Below are 15,662 nucleotides of genomic sequence, written 5' to 3'. Positions count from 1 at the left end.
TCTGGAACAGAGGTTCCAGCCCCCTCTCATGAGGATTTAGGGTCACCCCTGTGGTTTTGGGGTCCCTCCCCAGGATTTGGGGCCCCCAGGATTTGGGGTGACGCACCGAGCACGGCGTGCTGGTCGTGGGACTCCTCGAGCTCCTTGAGGCACTCTCCCAGCATGTCCCACAGCTCGTCCAGGCTCAGCTGCTCGCTCAGCAGGGGCAGCTCCGGGGGCCGCTCCTCCCTGTCCCTGTCCCGGTCCCGGTCCCCGCCCTGCGCGGCCTCGGGGCCTGGCGGGGGGACACGGTCAGGACATCCCCGTGTGACCAGTGCCACCCATCCCAACCAGTGCCACCCCACCAGTGCCACCTCACCAGTGCCACCCAACCCAACCAGTGCCACCCATCCCAACCAGTGCCACCCAACCAATGACAACCCACCAGTGCCACCCCTCCCAACCAGTGCCACCCCACCACTGCCACCCAACTCCACCAGTGCCACCAAACCACTGCCACCCAACCCCACCAGTACCACCCACTGCAGTGATACTGGGATGGCCCTGCACCAGCAGCAGCCCAGGACGGGGGATGACCCCAGTGGTGGCACGGGGGGTGACTGGGTGACACTGGGGGGTGACTGAGCCATACAGAAGTGTGACTGGGCAGCACTTGGGGTGACTGGGTGATGCTGGGCCATACTGGACTGTGACTGGATGGCACTGGGAGGTGACTGGGATGCACTGGGTGGCACTGGGCTGTACTGGAGGGTGACTGGGGGGGTTCTCACCCACGTCCTGCGGGGCGGGCGAGGGCTGGTCCACGTCCATGGGCGACTCCTCGCGCCGGGGGACGGCGTCCGCGGGCCCGGCCTCCGACTGGGGGGGACGGCGGCGGCTTTAGGGGGCCAGGACCCCCCCAGGGGATCCCCCAGAGCCCCCCCGGGCCAGGGGGACCCCGAAACTGGGGGGGGGGGGGAGTGGGCTGGGAGCCGCGGGGGGAGAAGCAGGAGGGGAATGGGAAGGAGAAAGAGGAGGATGATGATGAAGATGGAAGAGGATGAAGAAAAAGATGAAGATGATGAAGAGGAAGGTGAGAATAATGATGGGGTCAAGCAGGACATAGAGGGAGGAAGGCTGTGAGGGAGTGGGGGCAGGAGGGGAGGGGATTAGGAGGGGATGGGAGAATGAGGATGAGGATGTTGAGGAAGGTCAGGGATGGGAGGATGAGGGGGCACAGGAACAGGAGGAAGAGCAGGGCAGGAGGAAGGGGCAGGACGAGGATGATGAGGGGGTGAGGATGATGAGGAGGAGAGGGTTGGGGAGCCTGAGGATAACAAGGAGGAGGTGAGGATGATGATGAGAAGGGAGTGAGAATGATGAGGATGATGAGAAGCGGGGGGGGCCGGGGAGGCCAAGGATGAGGAGAAGGGGGTGAAGATGATGAGGCAGGGGGGGCGGGGAGGCCGAGGATGACAAGGAGGAGGCCAAGGAGGCCAGGACAGAGCGCACAGGAGCGTGAGGAAGAGCAGGGCAGGGTGGAGGAAGGCGGCCGTGCTAACCGTGTCTCCCTGCTGCCGCCTCCGGGCCCTCTGGCCCTCACGTACCATTTGTATGATGGCGTCGGCCTCGGCCTCCAGCTGCCGGACGGCGGCCTGGATGCTGCCGGCCGCCCCCAGCCCCGCGGCGCCTGCGGGCACAAGCGCGGTCAGCGGTCAGCGCGGGGAGCGGTCAGCGGTCAGCGGGGGCGGCCGCAGCGGCCCTTACCCAGCCGGCCGGGCTGCTTGGCCTTGCGGTGCGCCCGGCGCGTGTCGTCGCGCAGCTGGATGATGACCTGCAGCACGCGCAGGAAGAAGCGCTGCGTGGACGTCTTGGAGGTCAGCACGGACATGGAGGGCAGCTGCAGCTCCCGGCCGCCCAGAGCGCGCTTCTGAGACGCCACGATGACCACGCTCTCGGCCGTGTCGAAGCTGGGGGGACAGCACAGGGGTCAGGGGGGGAGCAGAGGAATGGTGGGGACAGCGGTCAGCAGTGGGGACGTGGGGAAAGGGCAGTGGTAAGGGGGAATGGTCATCAGTAGGACCAAGTGGAACGGGCAGTGGTCATCGGTGGGGCAACAGGGAGTGGGCAGTGGTCATCGGCAGGGACAACGGGGAGTGGTCGTTGGTGGGACCAAGATGCATCGCAGGACAATGGTCAGCAGTGGGGACAAGGCGGAATGGCAGGGACAGTGGTCATCACCAGGGACCCCAGACAGGGATAGGAGGGGTCAGTGGTGTCCAGGACAAGGACAGGAGGTGCCACCGTGCCCAGGACAGGGACAGCAGCCATGCCAGGCCCCAGGGTGTGTGGGCACTCACCGGCTCTGCATTTTGCCCTTGAGCTTGGCGCTGGGGGGCTGCTCCTCGGGGAGCCCCTCGGGGGACGGGGCCTCGAGCTGTGCCCGCCGCTGCTGCTCCAGGTTGTACTCACGGAGCTCGGCCAGCAGTGTCCCTGGGGGGTGGCACGGGCTGGGACCCCTCTGACCACCCCCACTGACCACAGGGCACCCCCCACTGACCAGTGACCACCCTCACCCCACCCACTTAAGGCCCCCCCACTGGTCTGGTGGCAGACCCTCTCCAAGACCCGCCCCTCACACAGGACCCCCCCCTCACCAATCTGGCGGCACAGGGCCCCCCCCAGCTGCCGGGCCCCGCTGAGCAGCAGCCGCAGCACCGTGTCCCTTGTCCCCGCGTCCCCCCGCGACAGCTGCAGCAGGACATTGGCCGCGTCCTCCAGCCCCTCCTCCGAGCACGAGTGCGACGTCAGCACCTGGGGGAGGCACAGGGGGGTTGAGGACACCTGGGGACAGCAGGACACCCCCCCTGCCCAGCACAGCCCTCCTGGTACCTCCACGGAGAGTTGGAGCTGGCTCTCGGTCAGGCCCGTGGCCGCCAGCCGAGGGTCGGGGCTACCCTCGGGGACCTTGGCAGGGGACTTGGAGCTCTTGGCAGGGGCTGGGGACAGCGGGGACACGGTGGTGGGGGGTGGTGGCAGTGGGTGGGAGATGACACCGAGATGCCATCCCCACCCCACCCAGGCTGCTCCCTGTGCCTGTCGTGACCCCCTGCGTCCCTGTCCCCGTGTGCCATCCCTGTCACCACATCTCATCCATGTCCTATCCCTCTCCCTTATCCTCGTATCCCATCCCTGTCTCCATGTCCCCATCCCTATGCTCCCACCCCTGTCCCCCCATCCCATTCCCATCCCTGTCCCCATCCCCTTCCTCATTCCAATGCCCTCATCTCTGTCCCCATGTCCCCACATTCCCACCCGTCCCCGTCCCTTTCCCCGTCCCTGTCTCCACCCTGTCTCCTTGTCCCCATCCCTGTCCCCCTCCCTGTCCCCATCCCTGTCCCCATCCCTGTCCCCCTCCCTGTCCCCCTGTCCCCGTCCCTGTCCCCACACTCACCCGCGGTTCCCCCAGCCGTGGCCGCTCCTCCTCCTCCGTTGCCCCCCTGTCCCGGGGGGCTCCCGGGCGCTGCGGCCGCCCCCGCCCCCGTCCCTGTCCCAGCCCCTCCAGCGGGCGGGGCGGGCGCGGGGGGGGCGGGGGCTCCGTTCTGGGGCGCTGCCCCCCCCTCGCCGGCCTTGCCCCCCTCGGGGAGGGCGATGGAGATGAGGGACAGGAGGCGCAGCAGCTTCTCGGTGAGGAGGGGGCTGCGGCGGATGACGCCGTGGGACAGCATGTTCATCAGCTGCCCCAGCGGCGACGCCTCCAGGCCCCCCCCGGCCGCCTCGGGCTCGGGGCCGCCCCCGCCGCCCCCCGCCCGCGCCGACCCCTTCCCCTTCCGGCTCACGTTCATGTTGTCCAGCTTGACCAGCAGGTCCCAAAAATCGGTGGACAGCGAGCCGGATTGGGATTGGGGGGGCTGGGCTGGGGAGGGGGCGCCGGTGGAGGGGGGGAGGGGGTGGGGGTGCTGGGGGGGTTTGGGGGGGTGGGGGAGGGCAAGGGCTGCCTCCGGATTTCGGGGGGCCGCGGTCGCGCTCCGGGTCGGTGGCGGGGTCTCGGCCTCGTTGTTGGGTGAAGTGGCTGGGGAAGACCTGGGGGGGAACACAAGGGTGCTGAAAACACCAAAACCACCCCGGAGTCCCCTATGCCCCCCACCCCAGGAGGCCTCAGTCACCCCCAGGCCCCACACAGGTTTTGGGGATCCTCCCCCCTGCCAGATGATGCTCCCTGTGCCACTGGGAGGGACCCCAAGTGTGGGGAGAGACCCCCCAGTTGTGCCCTCAGGTGTGGGGGGGCCCTCAGCTTCCCTATGGAACGTTCTAGTTCCCCCACAGCTTTCCCCAGTGACCCCCAGAGGCCCCCAGCTACCCCTTAATGTGCCCTGGTACACCCCAAAATGTCCCAGTGCCCCCCAAAACACTTAAGGAATCTCCCAGAAACCCAATACCAAGCTCTAGTGTTCCCCAATTTCCCCCAAAGATGCCCAAACCACCCCTTAACGTGCCAAAAAACCTTAAAGGAACATCCCAGAAAACCAATAATGCACTCTAGTGTTCCCCAATTTCCCCAAACCACCCCTTAACATGCCAAAAAAACTTCAAAGAACATCCCAGAAACCCAATAATGTGCTTTAGTGTTCCCCAATTTCCCCCAAAGCACCCTTTAACATACCAAAAAACCTTCAAGAAACCTCCCAAAAACCCAATAACGTTCCCCAATTTCCCAAATTTCCCCTGGAGATCCCCAAACCACCCCTTAACGTGGCAAAAAACCCTCAAGAAACCTCCCAAAAACCCAATAAAGTTCCCCAATTCCCCCAAAGAACCCCGAACACCCCCACCTTGGCCAGCTGGATGAGGGTGTCCAGCACGTGCCGGCACACCACGGGCGCGGCCTGGGGGTGGATGTGGACGGCGGAGCCGGCGGCCGCCGCGTGCTTCTCCGTGTGCTTGCGGCCGGGCACGCGCTGGATCTGGAAGATGTTGGTCCGGCAGCCCAAGGCGGCGTCCATGGACACGGACAGCCAGGAGAGCTGGCCGGAGCTGCGCGACTCCATGCGGTGCAGCAGGTCCAGCCCGCGCGGCTCCGCGGCCGAGCCGGGCCCGGCGCGGCTCCCGCCGGCGCGGCCGCGCGGCCGCTCCTCGGCGCCCGGCCCGGGGGTCCCGCGGGGGGTCTCGAGGCACAGCTCGCTCTCGCTGCTGCGCTGCAGGATGGACAGCAGGCTGCGGACCACCCAGCCCCGCGTGGGAGCGTGGTAGCAGAGGTTGCGCAGGACGCGGTGCAGGCGGCTCGTGTTCAGCTTGGGCTCGTCCACGAAGAGCAGCACCAGCAGGCAGGACAGAGCCTCGTGGTCCAGCAGCAGCCGCCCGCGCAGGCGCAGCAGGCTGTCCACGCTGCTGCCCGCCGGCCTGGGATGTGTGAGAGGCAGAAGTGACCCAAAGTGACCCAAAACAGACCCCAAACTGGCCCAAAATCAGACCCCAAACTGCCTGGTCCACGCTGCTGGCTGCTGGCCTGGGATGTGTGAGAGGCAGAAGTGACCCAAACTGACCCAAAACAGACCCCAAACTGTGCTGTCCACGCTGCTGCCCACTGGCCTGGGGATGTGTGACAGCAGAAGTGACCCAAAGTGACCCAAAACAGAGCACTAAACCAGCCCCAGACTGGACCCAAACTGAGCACCAAACCAGCCCCAGTCTGACCCCAAACTGAGCACCAAATCAGCCCCAGTCTGACCCCAAACTGAGCACCAAACCAGCCCCAGTCTGACCCCAAACTGAGCCAAAACTGAGTGCCAAACCAGCCCCAGACTGAACCCAAACTGACTGAAAACTGAACACCAAACCAGCCCCAAACCAACCCTGAACTGCCCTGTCCACACTGCTGCCCACCGGCCTGGGGATGTGTGAGAGCCAGAAGTGACCCAAAGTGACCCAAACCACAGCACCAAACCAGCCCCAGACTGACCCCAAACTGAGCACCAAATCAGTCCCAGACTGACCCCAAACTGAGCACCAAATCGGTCCCAGACTGACCCCAAACTGAGCACCAAATCGGTCCCAGACTGACCCCAAACTGAGCACCAAATCAGTCCCAGACTGACCCTGAACAGCACCAAGTCAGCCCCAGACTGACCCCAAACTGCCCTGTCCATGCTGCCGCCCACTGGCCTGGGGGGGGACAGCTGAGACTGACCCCAAAATGACCTAATGACCACTGACCTGCTGTGGGTGCCGGTGCCCCCCATGTGGAAGGTGCCCCCCCTCTGCACCGCCAGCCGCGTGTACTGAACGCCCCGGTTCCCGCTGAGCCGGCTGGTGAACGCTGCGGGGACAGGGACAGGACACTGGTGTCACACAGGACGGACACGGCACAGACTGGGGACACCAGGGATGTGTCACACAGCAGGGACACGGCACGGACTGGGGGCACCAGGGATGTGTCACACAGCAGGGACACGGCACGGACTGGGGATGTGTCACACAGCAGGGACAACAGGGATTTTTCACACACTGGGAATGTGTCATGCACTGGCAACACTGGGGATATGTCACACACTGAGAACATGTCACACAGCAGGGACACCACAGATGCGTCACACACTGGGGACAGGGGGAGACTGAGAGAATCAGAGTGGGGACACAGGGAATGGGGGGCAGAGGAAACTGGACGGGGGCTGAAGGAATTGGGGGGGGCGGAAAGAATTGGGAACATGGAGGGAACTGGAGGGGGGGCAGAGAGAATTGTGGGGGACACAGTGAAGTTGGGGGGACATAGAGGGATCTGAGGATCAGAGGGAATTGTAGGGGACACAGAGGGATTCGGGGGGCAGCAGGACAGGCCCCCCCCCTCACCGGGGCTGCGCAGGATGGCCGAGAGCGCCGAGGTGCTGGAGTGGCCGAAGAGGCGCTCGTGCATGAGCTGCCGCTGCCGCGCCTCCTGCTCGCGCCGCAGCGCCTGCGCCTCGGCCGCGATGTCCGGCGGCATCACGGCCAGCACCGAGTCCTCCATGTCCTCCAGCACCGAGCGCCGCAGCTCGGACGGCAGCGTCTGGATGAACGTCACCGGGTCCATGGGCGCGTCCGAGCCCGTGGCCTGAGCCAGCTCCCGCCGCTGCTGCTCCGCCCGCTGCTGCGCCAGCACCTGTGGGGGACAGCGCTGGGACACGGCCGGACCGGACAGGGCCCGCGGGGGCACGCCCACATGGGGACACGCCCCAAGGAGGCCACACCCTGAGAGACCACGCCCCAAATAGGCCACACCCCTACAGGGACACGCACCAAAGAAGCCACACCTGAAGAGGCCACACCCCTATGGGGACACGGCCAAAAGAGGCCACACCCCTAAGGGGGCGTGTCCCAAAGAGGCCACACCCTGAGAGACCACATCACCATGGGGACATGTCCCAAAGAGGCCACACCCCATAGATACACCCCAAAAAGGCCACACCCCCATGTGGACACACCCAAAGAGGCCACACCCCAAGACACCACACCCACCCTTTAGCCCTACCCCAAAACCACACCCTTCACATAGCCCCACCCCAAGACCACACCCAACCCATAGCCCTGCCCAGACCACGACCACACCCACCTCCTCCTGGATGGCCGGGGGCAGCGCCGCCAGGAACTCGGGGCTGACCTCGGTGAGGCCGGGGTTGGCCACCACGGGTGGGGCGGGGCTGGCGGCGGGCGGGGCCCGCGCGGGCGGGCGGATCCCCAGCTGGTTCTGCAGCACCTCCCGCCGGATGTCGTCCGGCAGCGCCGCCAGGAACGAGGGATCCACGCCCTCGGGGAGGCTGATCCCTGTGACATGGTGGGGACATGTTGGGGACACCCACCCTGGGTGTCTCTAGGGATGCCCTGAAAATCCCTGGAACCCCCCAGGGATGTCCCTAAAAACCTTTGGGGACACCATGAAATCCCTCAGGGACACCTCGAAACCATCAGGGACAGCCCTAAAAACATCTGGGGACACCCTGAAATCTTCCAGGGACACCCCTAAAAACCCTTGGGGGGACAGGGGATTCTGGAGGGTGACAGAGGGGTGGGGGGAGGTGGCACTGACTAGCCAGAGGGGACACAGGGGTGTCACTGACCAGTGACAGGGGACACAGGAGTGTCACTGACCAGTGACAGGGGACACAGGGGTGTCACTGACCGGCCAGCGGATCCTCCTCCTCACTGCTGGTGGACGGCAGCGGCTCCTCCAGGATCCCTCGCGAGTCGGCCCCGGAAATGGCCCCGGCCGAGTCCCGGGTGGACGAACTCTCCGAGGATGAGGCCGGGGGGGAGCTGGGGGTGACATCAGTGAGGGGGGGGACACCCCAAAACCACAACCCCCCCTGTTTCCCACTGACAGAGCTGAGGGGGAAGGGGAGGCTCTCACCTATCGTCCGGAGGCTGAGCGGTGTCGGGGGGGGCAGGAGGGGGTCCCTGGGGGGTTCCGGGGGGGTTTTGGGGGGGCTGTGGGGGCAGGGGGAGCTCCCCCCGATTCTTCCAAGGTGCAGGAGGCCAAACTCGAGGTGTCCATGGGGGACCCCTCCAGCTGGCTGCTCACGGCCGTCAGCGCATCCGAGTCCTCCGCCCGCTCTGGGGACAGCGACGCTGGGGGGGGACAGGACACTGGAGCCCCCCAAATCCAGGGAGACTTCCCCCCACCCCAAAAAAGGAGAAAAACCCCAAGAATCCAGGGGATCCCCCCAAAAACCGAGCACTTACTGATGGTGGGAGCGGGTGACAGCTCCATCTGAGTGGCTTCGGCATCTTGGGGGGGTCGTCCAGGCCCCCCCTCTTCGTGTTCGGGGGGCTGAGGGGGGCGAGTGGGGATTTGGGGGGCTCCTGGGGGGGGGTCTGGGGGGGTCGGCGTCGGTTCCAGCATCACCAGTGTCCGGTGGGGACCGGGAGGGGGGGTCTCTCCCGGGGTCCCGCTGTGTTCTGGGAGGGGGGGGGTGGGACACACGCAGGGATCAACATTGGGGGGGACCCAGAAATTTGGGAGCCCCCCTGCCCCGCACCCCAAAACCTCCCTTTCTTCCCCATTTTGGGGAATCCCAGACATTCAGCTGTGCCCTAAAATGAGAGGGGATCCCAGTGGGAATAGGAGGGGGTTTGGGGGGAAGGAGACAATTTTAGGGGGTGAAGAGACAATTTGGATTGGGAGAAAATCATTTAGGGGGAGGAGAAAATTTTGGGGAGGAGACAATTTAGGGGGAGGAAAAAATTTAGGGGTAGAGATAATTTTGAGGGAGGGGGAGGAAACAATTTAGGGCAGGGCACATCCCACCCCTAGAGCTAAACCACCCCCCAAATTCCATCAACCCCCTCCAAACCCCCTAAAACTCCCCATTAAACCCCTCCCCAAAAAAACCCAGAAAACCCTTTAAACCCCCCAAAACCACCCCATTTCCCCATTTTAACCCCATTCTGCCCCTATCCTGGATGTGCTGGTGGGGTGGGGGGATCTCTAACCCCCCTCCCCCGCCGCTGCAGCCCCCCCGGGACCCCCCGGCTCCGGCGGCGCGCGCCGCGCGAGGAAGACAGTAGAATGTATAGTTATCTCCGAGACGGGGGTGTGACCCTCCAACTATACAATCTACTACCTCAGCCCGCGCGGCGCCAGCTCCAGGGGGGGATTCGGGGGTTTTTTTGGGGGGGTCCGGCCGCTGAAAGGTTTGGAGGGGTCCAGGTGAGCTGGGGGGATTTACCTGGGGGGGTGACGTCGGCCGAAGCGGGGCCGGCTTTGGACGCCGCGTCCTGCGGGAGACGGGAAGGTGGGGAATGAAGGAGAGACCCTTCCCCACATCCCGGGGAGGTTTTGGGGGATTTTTTGGGGGTCTCTCACCTGGGTCTCTGCCCCGTCCTTGTCCTCGGGGCCGCGCTCGGCGCCTTTGGCCTCGTCCTCGGCCGCCTGGCGCCGGCGCTTCTCGCGCCGCTCGTCCAGCTCCTCGTCCCGCAGCGCCTCCAGCCGGGCCAGGATGGGCACCTTGACCACTGTGGGGGGGAAATGGGGGGGTTTGAGGTCTGTGGGACCCCCAGGATAGGCACCTTGACCACTGGAGGGGAAGGAAGGGTGAGGCTCGGGGCTCTGGGGGCTGCCCGGGGGGTCCCAGGGGTCTCACCGGACACGCAGTCGTGCATGCTCTCAGCATCCAGGACCTTGCACTCCTCGGTCCAGCGCGTCAAGGCCGTGGGGATGCTGGACAGGGTCCCTGGGGGGGATGGGAGCTTTGGAAGCTGCAGAGGCCACGCCCCCCCAATGGGACCACACCCATCTCAGCCCACCCACCCACCCCAAGACTGTCAATCAGCCAAGCCCACTTCCCCCCAGACCACACCCCCTTAAACCCACCAGACCATGCCCCTAAAACCCATAGACCCCACCCCTTAACCCCCACCCCTTCCCCACAGACCACACCCCATTAAGCCTCACCCCTTTCCCACTGACGCCTTAACCCCCACCCACCATACATTTAAGCCCCACCCCTTCTGGACAGACCACACCCTCTTAAGCCCCACCCCCTCTTCAGGCCCCGCCCCTGCTGTGTCCCCGTGTCTGTGCCATGTTTCGGGGGTCTCTCGCTGTCCCGCTGTGTACCCAGGTGTGCCCACTCGCCTGCCTGGCTGTGGGTGTCCCCAGGTATCCCCCCATGTCCCCAGGTGTCCCCCCATGTCCCCAGGTGCCCCCCCATGCCCCCAGGTGTGCCCAGGTGTCCCCCCGTGCCCCCAGGTGTGCCCACTCGCCTGCCTGGCTGCCCGCGCTGCCCTGCTCGTGGAAGAAGTCGTCCAGCAGCTCGTCGTCGGAGCGGGCGATGATGTGCACGTCCTCGTTGCCCACCAGCAGCCGCGCCCGGCCCCGGCTCTGCAGCGGGAGGCTGCTGCTCAGCTGCAGGATGTCTGCAGCCGCCGAGGGGCCCAGGAGCCTGGGGAGGGGGCACAGGGGGTCAGGGGGCATTCACGGGGGTGTTGGACCCCTGGTTGGGGCTGTGAGACCCCCGGTTGGGGGCACAGCCTGGCTGCTGCTCAGCTGCAGGATGTCTGCGGCCGCTGAGGGGACCTGGAGCGTGGGGAGGGGGCACAGGGGGTCAGGGGAGTGTCTGGGGGGCTTGAGGGGAGCTGTGGGACCCCCAGCTGGGGATACACCCCGGCTCTGCAGCGGGAGGCTGCTGCTCAGCTGCAGGATGTCTGCGGCCACCGAGGGGCCCAGGAGCCTGGGGAGGGGGCACAGGGGCTTCAGAGGGGGTCAGGGGGTGTTAACCGGGGTGTTGGGGAGCTGTCAGGCCCCAGATTGGGGTTGTGAGAGCCCCAGTTGGGGCTGTAGGAAGCCAGGGAAGGGCTGTGGCACAAGCCCAGGTAGTGGATGGGGATTCCCAGGGGGATTTGAGCGACCCCAAGGGGGTTTGGGGTGTTCCCAGGGGGGTTTGAATGATCCCAAGGGGGTTTGGGGGTGTTCCCAGGGGGGTTCGGGTTTGGGTGACCCCAAGGGGGTTTGGGGGGTTCCCAAGGGGGTCTGGGTGACTCCAAGGGGGTCTGGATGACCCCAAGGGGTCTCTGGACATCACCAGGAGTGGTCACTCACTGCTGGAGAATGAGAGGGGCATTTGGGGGTGTTCCCTGGAGGGGTCTGGATGACCCCAAGGGGTCTCTGGACACTGCCAGCAGTGGTCACTCACCGCTGCAGGATCAGGGGAGGTTTAGGGGTGTTCCCTGCAGGGTTTGGGGGTGTTCCCAGGGGGGGTTGGGTGACCCTCAGGGGTCTCTGGACACTGCCAGCAGTGGTCACTCACCGCTGCAGGATCAGGGGGGGGTTTGGCTGCCGTGCCCCCGGGTAGTGGACGTGGATGGTGTGGCCGGCGTTGGCCGTGAGCTGCCGCAGCGTGCGCTGGCTCCGGCCGAGCCCCTGGGCCAGGCGGGCGCCCCCCGGGCCAGCCCCCAGCCCCAGCCCCCCGTGCTCCGCGTGCCGCACCAGCAGAGGGTGGCTGGCAGGGATGTTCCCGGGGGACGGCGGGATGTCAGCTGGAATGGGAAAACAGGGGGTCAGACACCCCAAAAATCACGGGGAAGGGGAAAATGAGGGGTCAGACACCCCAAAAATCACGGGAAGGGGGGAAATGAAGGGTCAGACACCCCAAAAATCACGGGGAGGGGGGAAATGAAGGGTCAGACACCCCAAAAACCACAGGGAGGGGGGAAACAGGGGATCAGACACACCCCAAAAACCACAGGGGGGAATTGGGAAACACCTCAAAAACCACAGGGAGTAATTAGAAGGGAGGTCAGACACCCCAAAAACCACAGGGGGGAATTGGGAAACACCTCAAAAACCACAGGGAGGAATTGGGGGTCAGGCAGTGAAAACACCCCAAAAACCACAGGGAGACACAACTGGGGGGCTGGGGGGAGGGTGTGACCCTTTCCTGACCCCCCCAAGGTGACAAATGGGGTGGAGACACCCCATTTTTTTCCTCCCAGTGCCTCCCAGTTCCCTCCCAGTCTCTCCCAATTCCCTCTCAATCCCCTCCCAGTCTCTCCCAGTCCCTCCCAATTCCCTCCCAGTGCCCCCCAGTCCCCTCCCAATTCCCTCCCAGTGCCCTCCAGTCCCCTCCTAGTCTATCCCAGTCCCTCCCAGTGCCCCCCAGTGCCATACTGGGGCTGGAGAACATGTTGTCAAACTCAATGATGAGGTCATCATCGCGGTCAAAGCGCTCGAAGCGCACGAGGGGCGAGGCGTTCATGTCGGGGTAATCCTCATCCAGCTCCATCTCCGAGCCATCATCATCATCCTCCTCCTCCTCACCTTCCTCGCCCTCCTCATCGTCCTGGCAGGGCCCGCCAGGGGGTCAGCAGGCCCCAAATTGGGGGGTTTTGGCCCAAAATAGCCCCCCCTGATCCAAAACTAGGGCATTTTGCCCCAGAACAGCAATCCTGACCCAAAATTGGGGGTACCCTGACCCAAAATAGCACCCCCTGACCCCAAACTGGGGGCATCTTGACCCAAAACAGGGCACCAAACCCCAAATGACACCCCTGACCCCCAAAATGGGGGTTCCCTGACCCTAAATAACCCCCAAAAGACACCCCCTGACCCAAAACAGGGCACCCTGACCCAAAATATCACCCCTGACCAAAAAGAGCAACCCTTGACCCAGAATTGGGGACACTCTGACCCAAAACAGGGAACCCCAACCCCAAAACAGAACTCCTGACCCCAAATATGGGAGGACCCTGACCCGAAATGGCCCAAAGGACCCCCAGACCAAAAACTGGGGCACTTTGACCCAAAACAGAGCATCCCACCCCAAAACAGGGGCACAGTTACAGAGAAGACCCTGTTATTTAGGGGGGACCCCAACCTTTGAGGGTGACCCCAATGTTTTGGGGGCACCCTCGAGTTTTGGGAGGGCCCTCAGTGCTTTAACCCCACCTGATCATCCTCATCCTCCTCCTCCTCCTCTTCTTCCTCGTCCTGGCTGTCGTCCTCGTCCTCATTGCTGCCGCTGCTGTCTTCCTCCTGCGTATGCTCCTCCTCATCCTCGGGGTCCAGGATGTTCATGGAATCTGTGGGGAGGGGTTGAGGGGGTCTGTAGGACCCTGAGACCCCCCCAGGGACACCCCTAAATCCTCCCAGTCCCTCCCAGTGCCCCCCAAACCCCAAAACCCCCGTGCCCACCTTCACGGTTGGCCTGCAGCGTGGAGGCCTGGCTGAGGTTGGACGGGGCCTCGTCCATCAGGACGTCCTCCTGCGACTCGTCCTCGGCTGAGCGGCTCACTGGGGACAGGGAACATGGCCAGGGGTCAGCCTGATGTCCTGGGGTCACCCTGATGTCTTGGGAGTCACCCTGATATCCTGGGGTCACCCTGATGTCCTGGGAGTCACCCTGATGTCCAGGAGTGACCCCTATGTCCTGGGGAGACCTCACCCTGATGTCCAGTGGTCACCCTACTGTCGAGTGGTCACTCTGCTGTCCAGCACTCTGCTGTCCAGCACTCTGCTGTCCAGCGGTCACTCTGCTGCCCAGCACTCTGCTGTCCAGTGGTCACCCTGCTGTCCAGTGGTCACCCTGCTGTCCAGTGGTCACTCTGCTGTCCCTCACCAATGATGGTGCTGTTGCCGTCGGCGCCGTCCCGCTCCAGCAGCTCATCAATGAGATCCTCCAGCTCATTCTCCACCTGTGGGGGGGCACGGGGGGGATTGGAGGTGCTGGGGGGGGGACTTGGGGGTCTCGGGGGATTTGGGGAGGGGTCCCTGACCTGCATCTCCTGGGTAGTGAGCCCCTCAGGCTGCCCAGCCAGCACCACCGTGTCCCCCTCGGCCTCGCCGTCCATGTCCCCGTCGGCCGCCTCGGCCTGCGCCGCCTCCGCGTCCTCCTCGGGGGGCTCGGGGTCCCCGGGGTCCCCTGGGGGGCATGGGAGGTGAGGGGGAACAGGAGAGATCACGGGGGGGGCAGGAGGGTCCCCTGTGGGGCAGAGGGGTCATGGGGGGTGGGGGGGGGACAGGAGGGTCCCCTGGGGAGTCATGGGGTGTGGGGGGAACACTGGTGGTGTGGCCATGGGGTGACAGTGGGGCCATGGGGTGACAGTGGGGCCATGGGGTGACACTGGGGGGCCATGGGGTGACAGTGGGGCCATGGGGTGACACTGGGGGGTCCCAGGGGTGGTACCTCCATCAGGGGCAGCTGTGACTGCCCCTGGGGCAGTGGGTGACACTGGGGGTGTGGCTGTGGGGTGACACTGGGGCTGTGGGTGACACCGGGGGGCCGTGGGGGGACCCGAGGGGGGGGGTACCTCCATCGGGGGGCGCGGCCCCCGCCTCGCGGGCGCCCCCGTTGCCCTCGGCCTTGCTCTTGCTGGAGGAGCCCTTGGCCCCGAAGAGCCCGCTGGGCTGGTTCACGATGCGCGACAGCGTCTCCAGCGGCTTCAGCGCCGCGTTCACCGTGTTGGCCATGTTGGGGCTGGGGGAGCAGCGCTGGCACCCCAACCGGCACGGACCCCCAACCCAGAGGGGACCCCTGAACCGGTAGGGACCCCCCCCCAAACCCAGCAGGGACCCCAAACTCAGCAGGGACCCCCCCCAAACCCAGCAGGGACCCCAAACCCAGCAGGGACCCCCCCCAAACCCAGCAGTGACCCCAAATCCATCATGGTCCTCCTCAAGACACCCCAAAACCCCCCAGAACCCCAATGAAGCTCCCCCAAACCCCCTCAAGATCCCTGAAAACCCCTCAAGACCCCAACCAAGCTCCCCGAAAGACCCTTGAAAACCCCTCAAGGCACCCCCAAACCCCCTTAACACCCCTCCAGACCCCTCAGGGCACCCCCTCAGCCCCTCACCTGGACAGGTCGAGGCTGTGGGGCACACGGGCCAGGTCGTTGACCAGCCCCTTCTTGAGGAACAGGCGGATGATGTTGTTCATGCCGTTGTGGGGCGGCTTGGCCGCGCTGCTGTAGAAGCTCGAGGTGGACGGGCACGACTCCATGATGGTGCTGATGATGCACATGACGGCCTGGAGCCTGCGGGGACAGCGCAGCGGTCACTCGGGGGGACAGCGGTCACTCGGGGGGACAGCGGTCACTCCAGGGGACAGCGGTCACTCGGGGGGGATGGGGGGCGGTCTGGGGAATAGTGTTCACTCCAGGGGGACAGCAGTCACTCAGGGGGGCAGGGCACACTCTGGAGTGACAAGGGACACTGG

At 65.0% G+C, this 15,662-nt stretch overlaps 1 protein-coding gene across 1 annotated transcript in view; it reads right to left on the bottom strand.

Annotated features, from left to right (window-relative positions):
* The window catches only part of HUWE1 (HECT, UBA and WWE domain containing E3 ubiquitin protein ligase 1), a 49,623-nt gene that overhangs the window by 6,579 nt on the left and 27,382 nt on the right, over nucleotides 1–15,662 (bottom strand). The window contains 29 exon segments of the mRNA XM_054001901.1: nucleotides 107–274; nucleotides 771–858; nucleotides 1,542–1,669; nucleotides 1,747–1,949; nucleotides 2,340–2,472; nucleotides 2,637–2,793; nucleotides 2,872–2,978; nucleotides 3,434–3,890; nucleotides 3,967–4,062; nucleotides 4,812–5,379; nucleotides 6,193–6,295; nucleotides 6,826–7,114; nucleotides 7,565–7,776; nucleotides 8,132–8,265; nucleotides 8,360–8,407; nucleotides 8,409–8,577; nucleotides 8,692–8,907; nucleotides 9,678–9,726; nucleotides 9,815–9,963; nucleotides 10,092–10,181; nucleotides 10,714–10,892; nucleotides 11,757–11,985; nucleotides 12,617–12,788; nucleotides 13,394–13,527; nucleotides 13,640–13,738; nucleotides 14,064–14,139; nucleotides 14,221–14,366; nucleotides 14,755–14,921; nucleotides 15,301–15,480. Coding sequence (XP_053857876.1) covers nucleotides 107–274; nucleotides 771–858; nucleotides 1,542–1,669; nucleotides 1,747–1,949; nucleotides 2,340–2,472; nucleotides 2,637–2,793; nucleotides 2,872–2,978; nucleotides 3,434–3,890; nucleotides 3,967–4,062; nucleotides 4,812–5,379; nucleotides 6,193–6,295; nucleotides 6,826–7,114; nucleotides 7,565–7,776; nucleotides 8,132–8,265; nucleotides 8,360–8,407; nucleotides 8,409–8,577; nucleotides 8,692–8,907; nucleotides 9,678–9,726; nucleotides 9,815–9,963; nucleotides 10,092–10,181; nucleotides 10,714–10,892; nucleotides 11,757–11,985; nucleotides 12,617–12,788; nucleotides 13,394–13,527; nucleotides 13,640–13,738; nucleotides 14,064–14,139; nucleotides 14,221–14,366; nucleotides 14,755–14,921; nucleotides 15,301–15,480 — 4,946 coding nt within the window.

Source organism: Vidua macroura, chromosome 33 (assembly GCF_024509145.1).
Source record: "Vidua macroura isolate BioBank_ID:100142 chromosome 33, ASM2450914v1, whole genome shotgun sequence".
In the NCBI taxonomy this organism is placed as follows: Eukaryota; Metazoa; Chordata; class Aves; order Passeriformes; family Viduidae; genus Vidua; species Vidua macroura.
The sequence above is the reverse complement of the archived record's forward strand: the minus strand, read 5'-3'. Positions and strand labels throughout refer to the sequence as shown.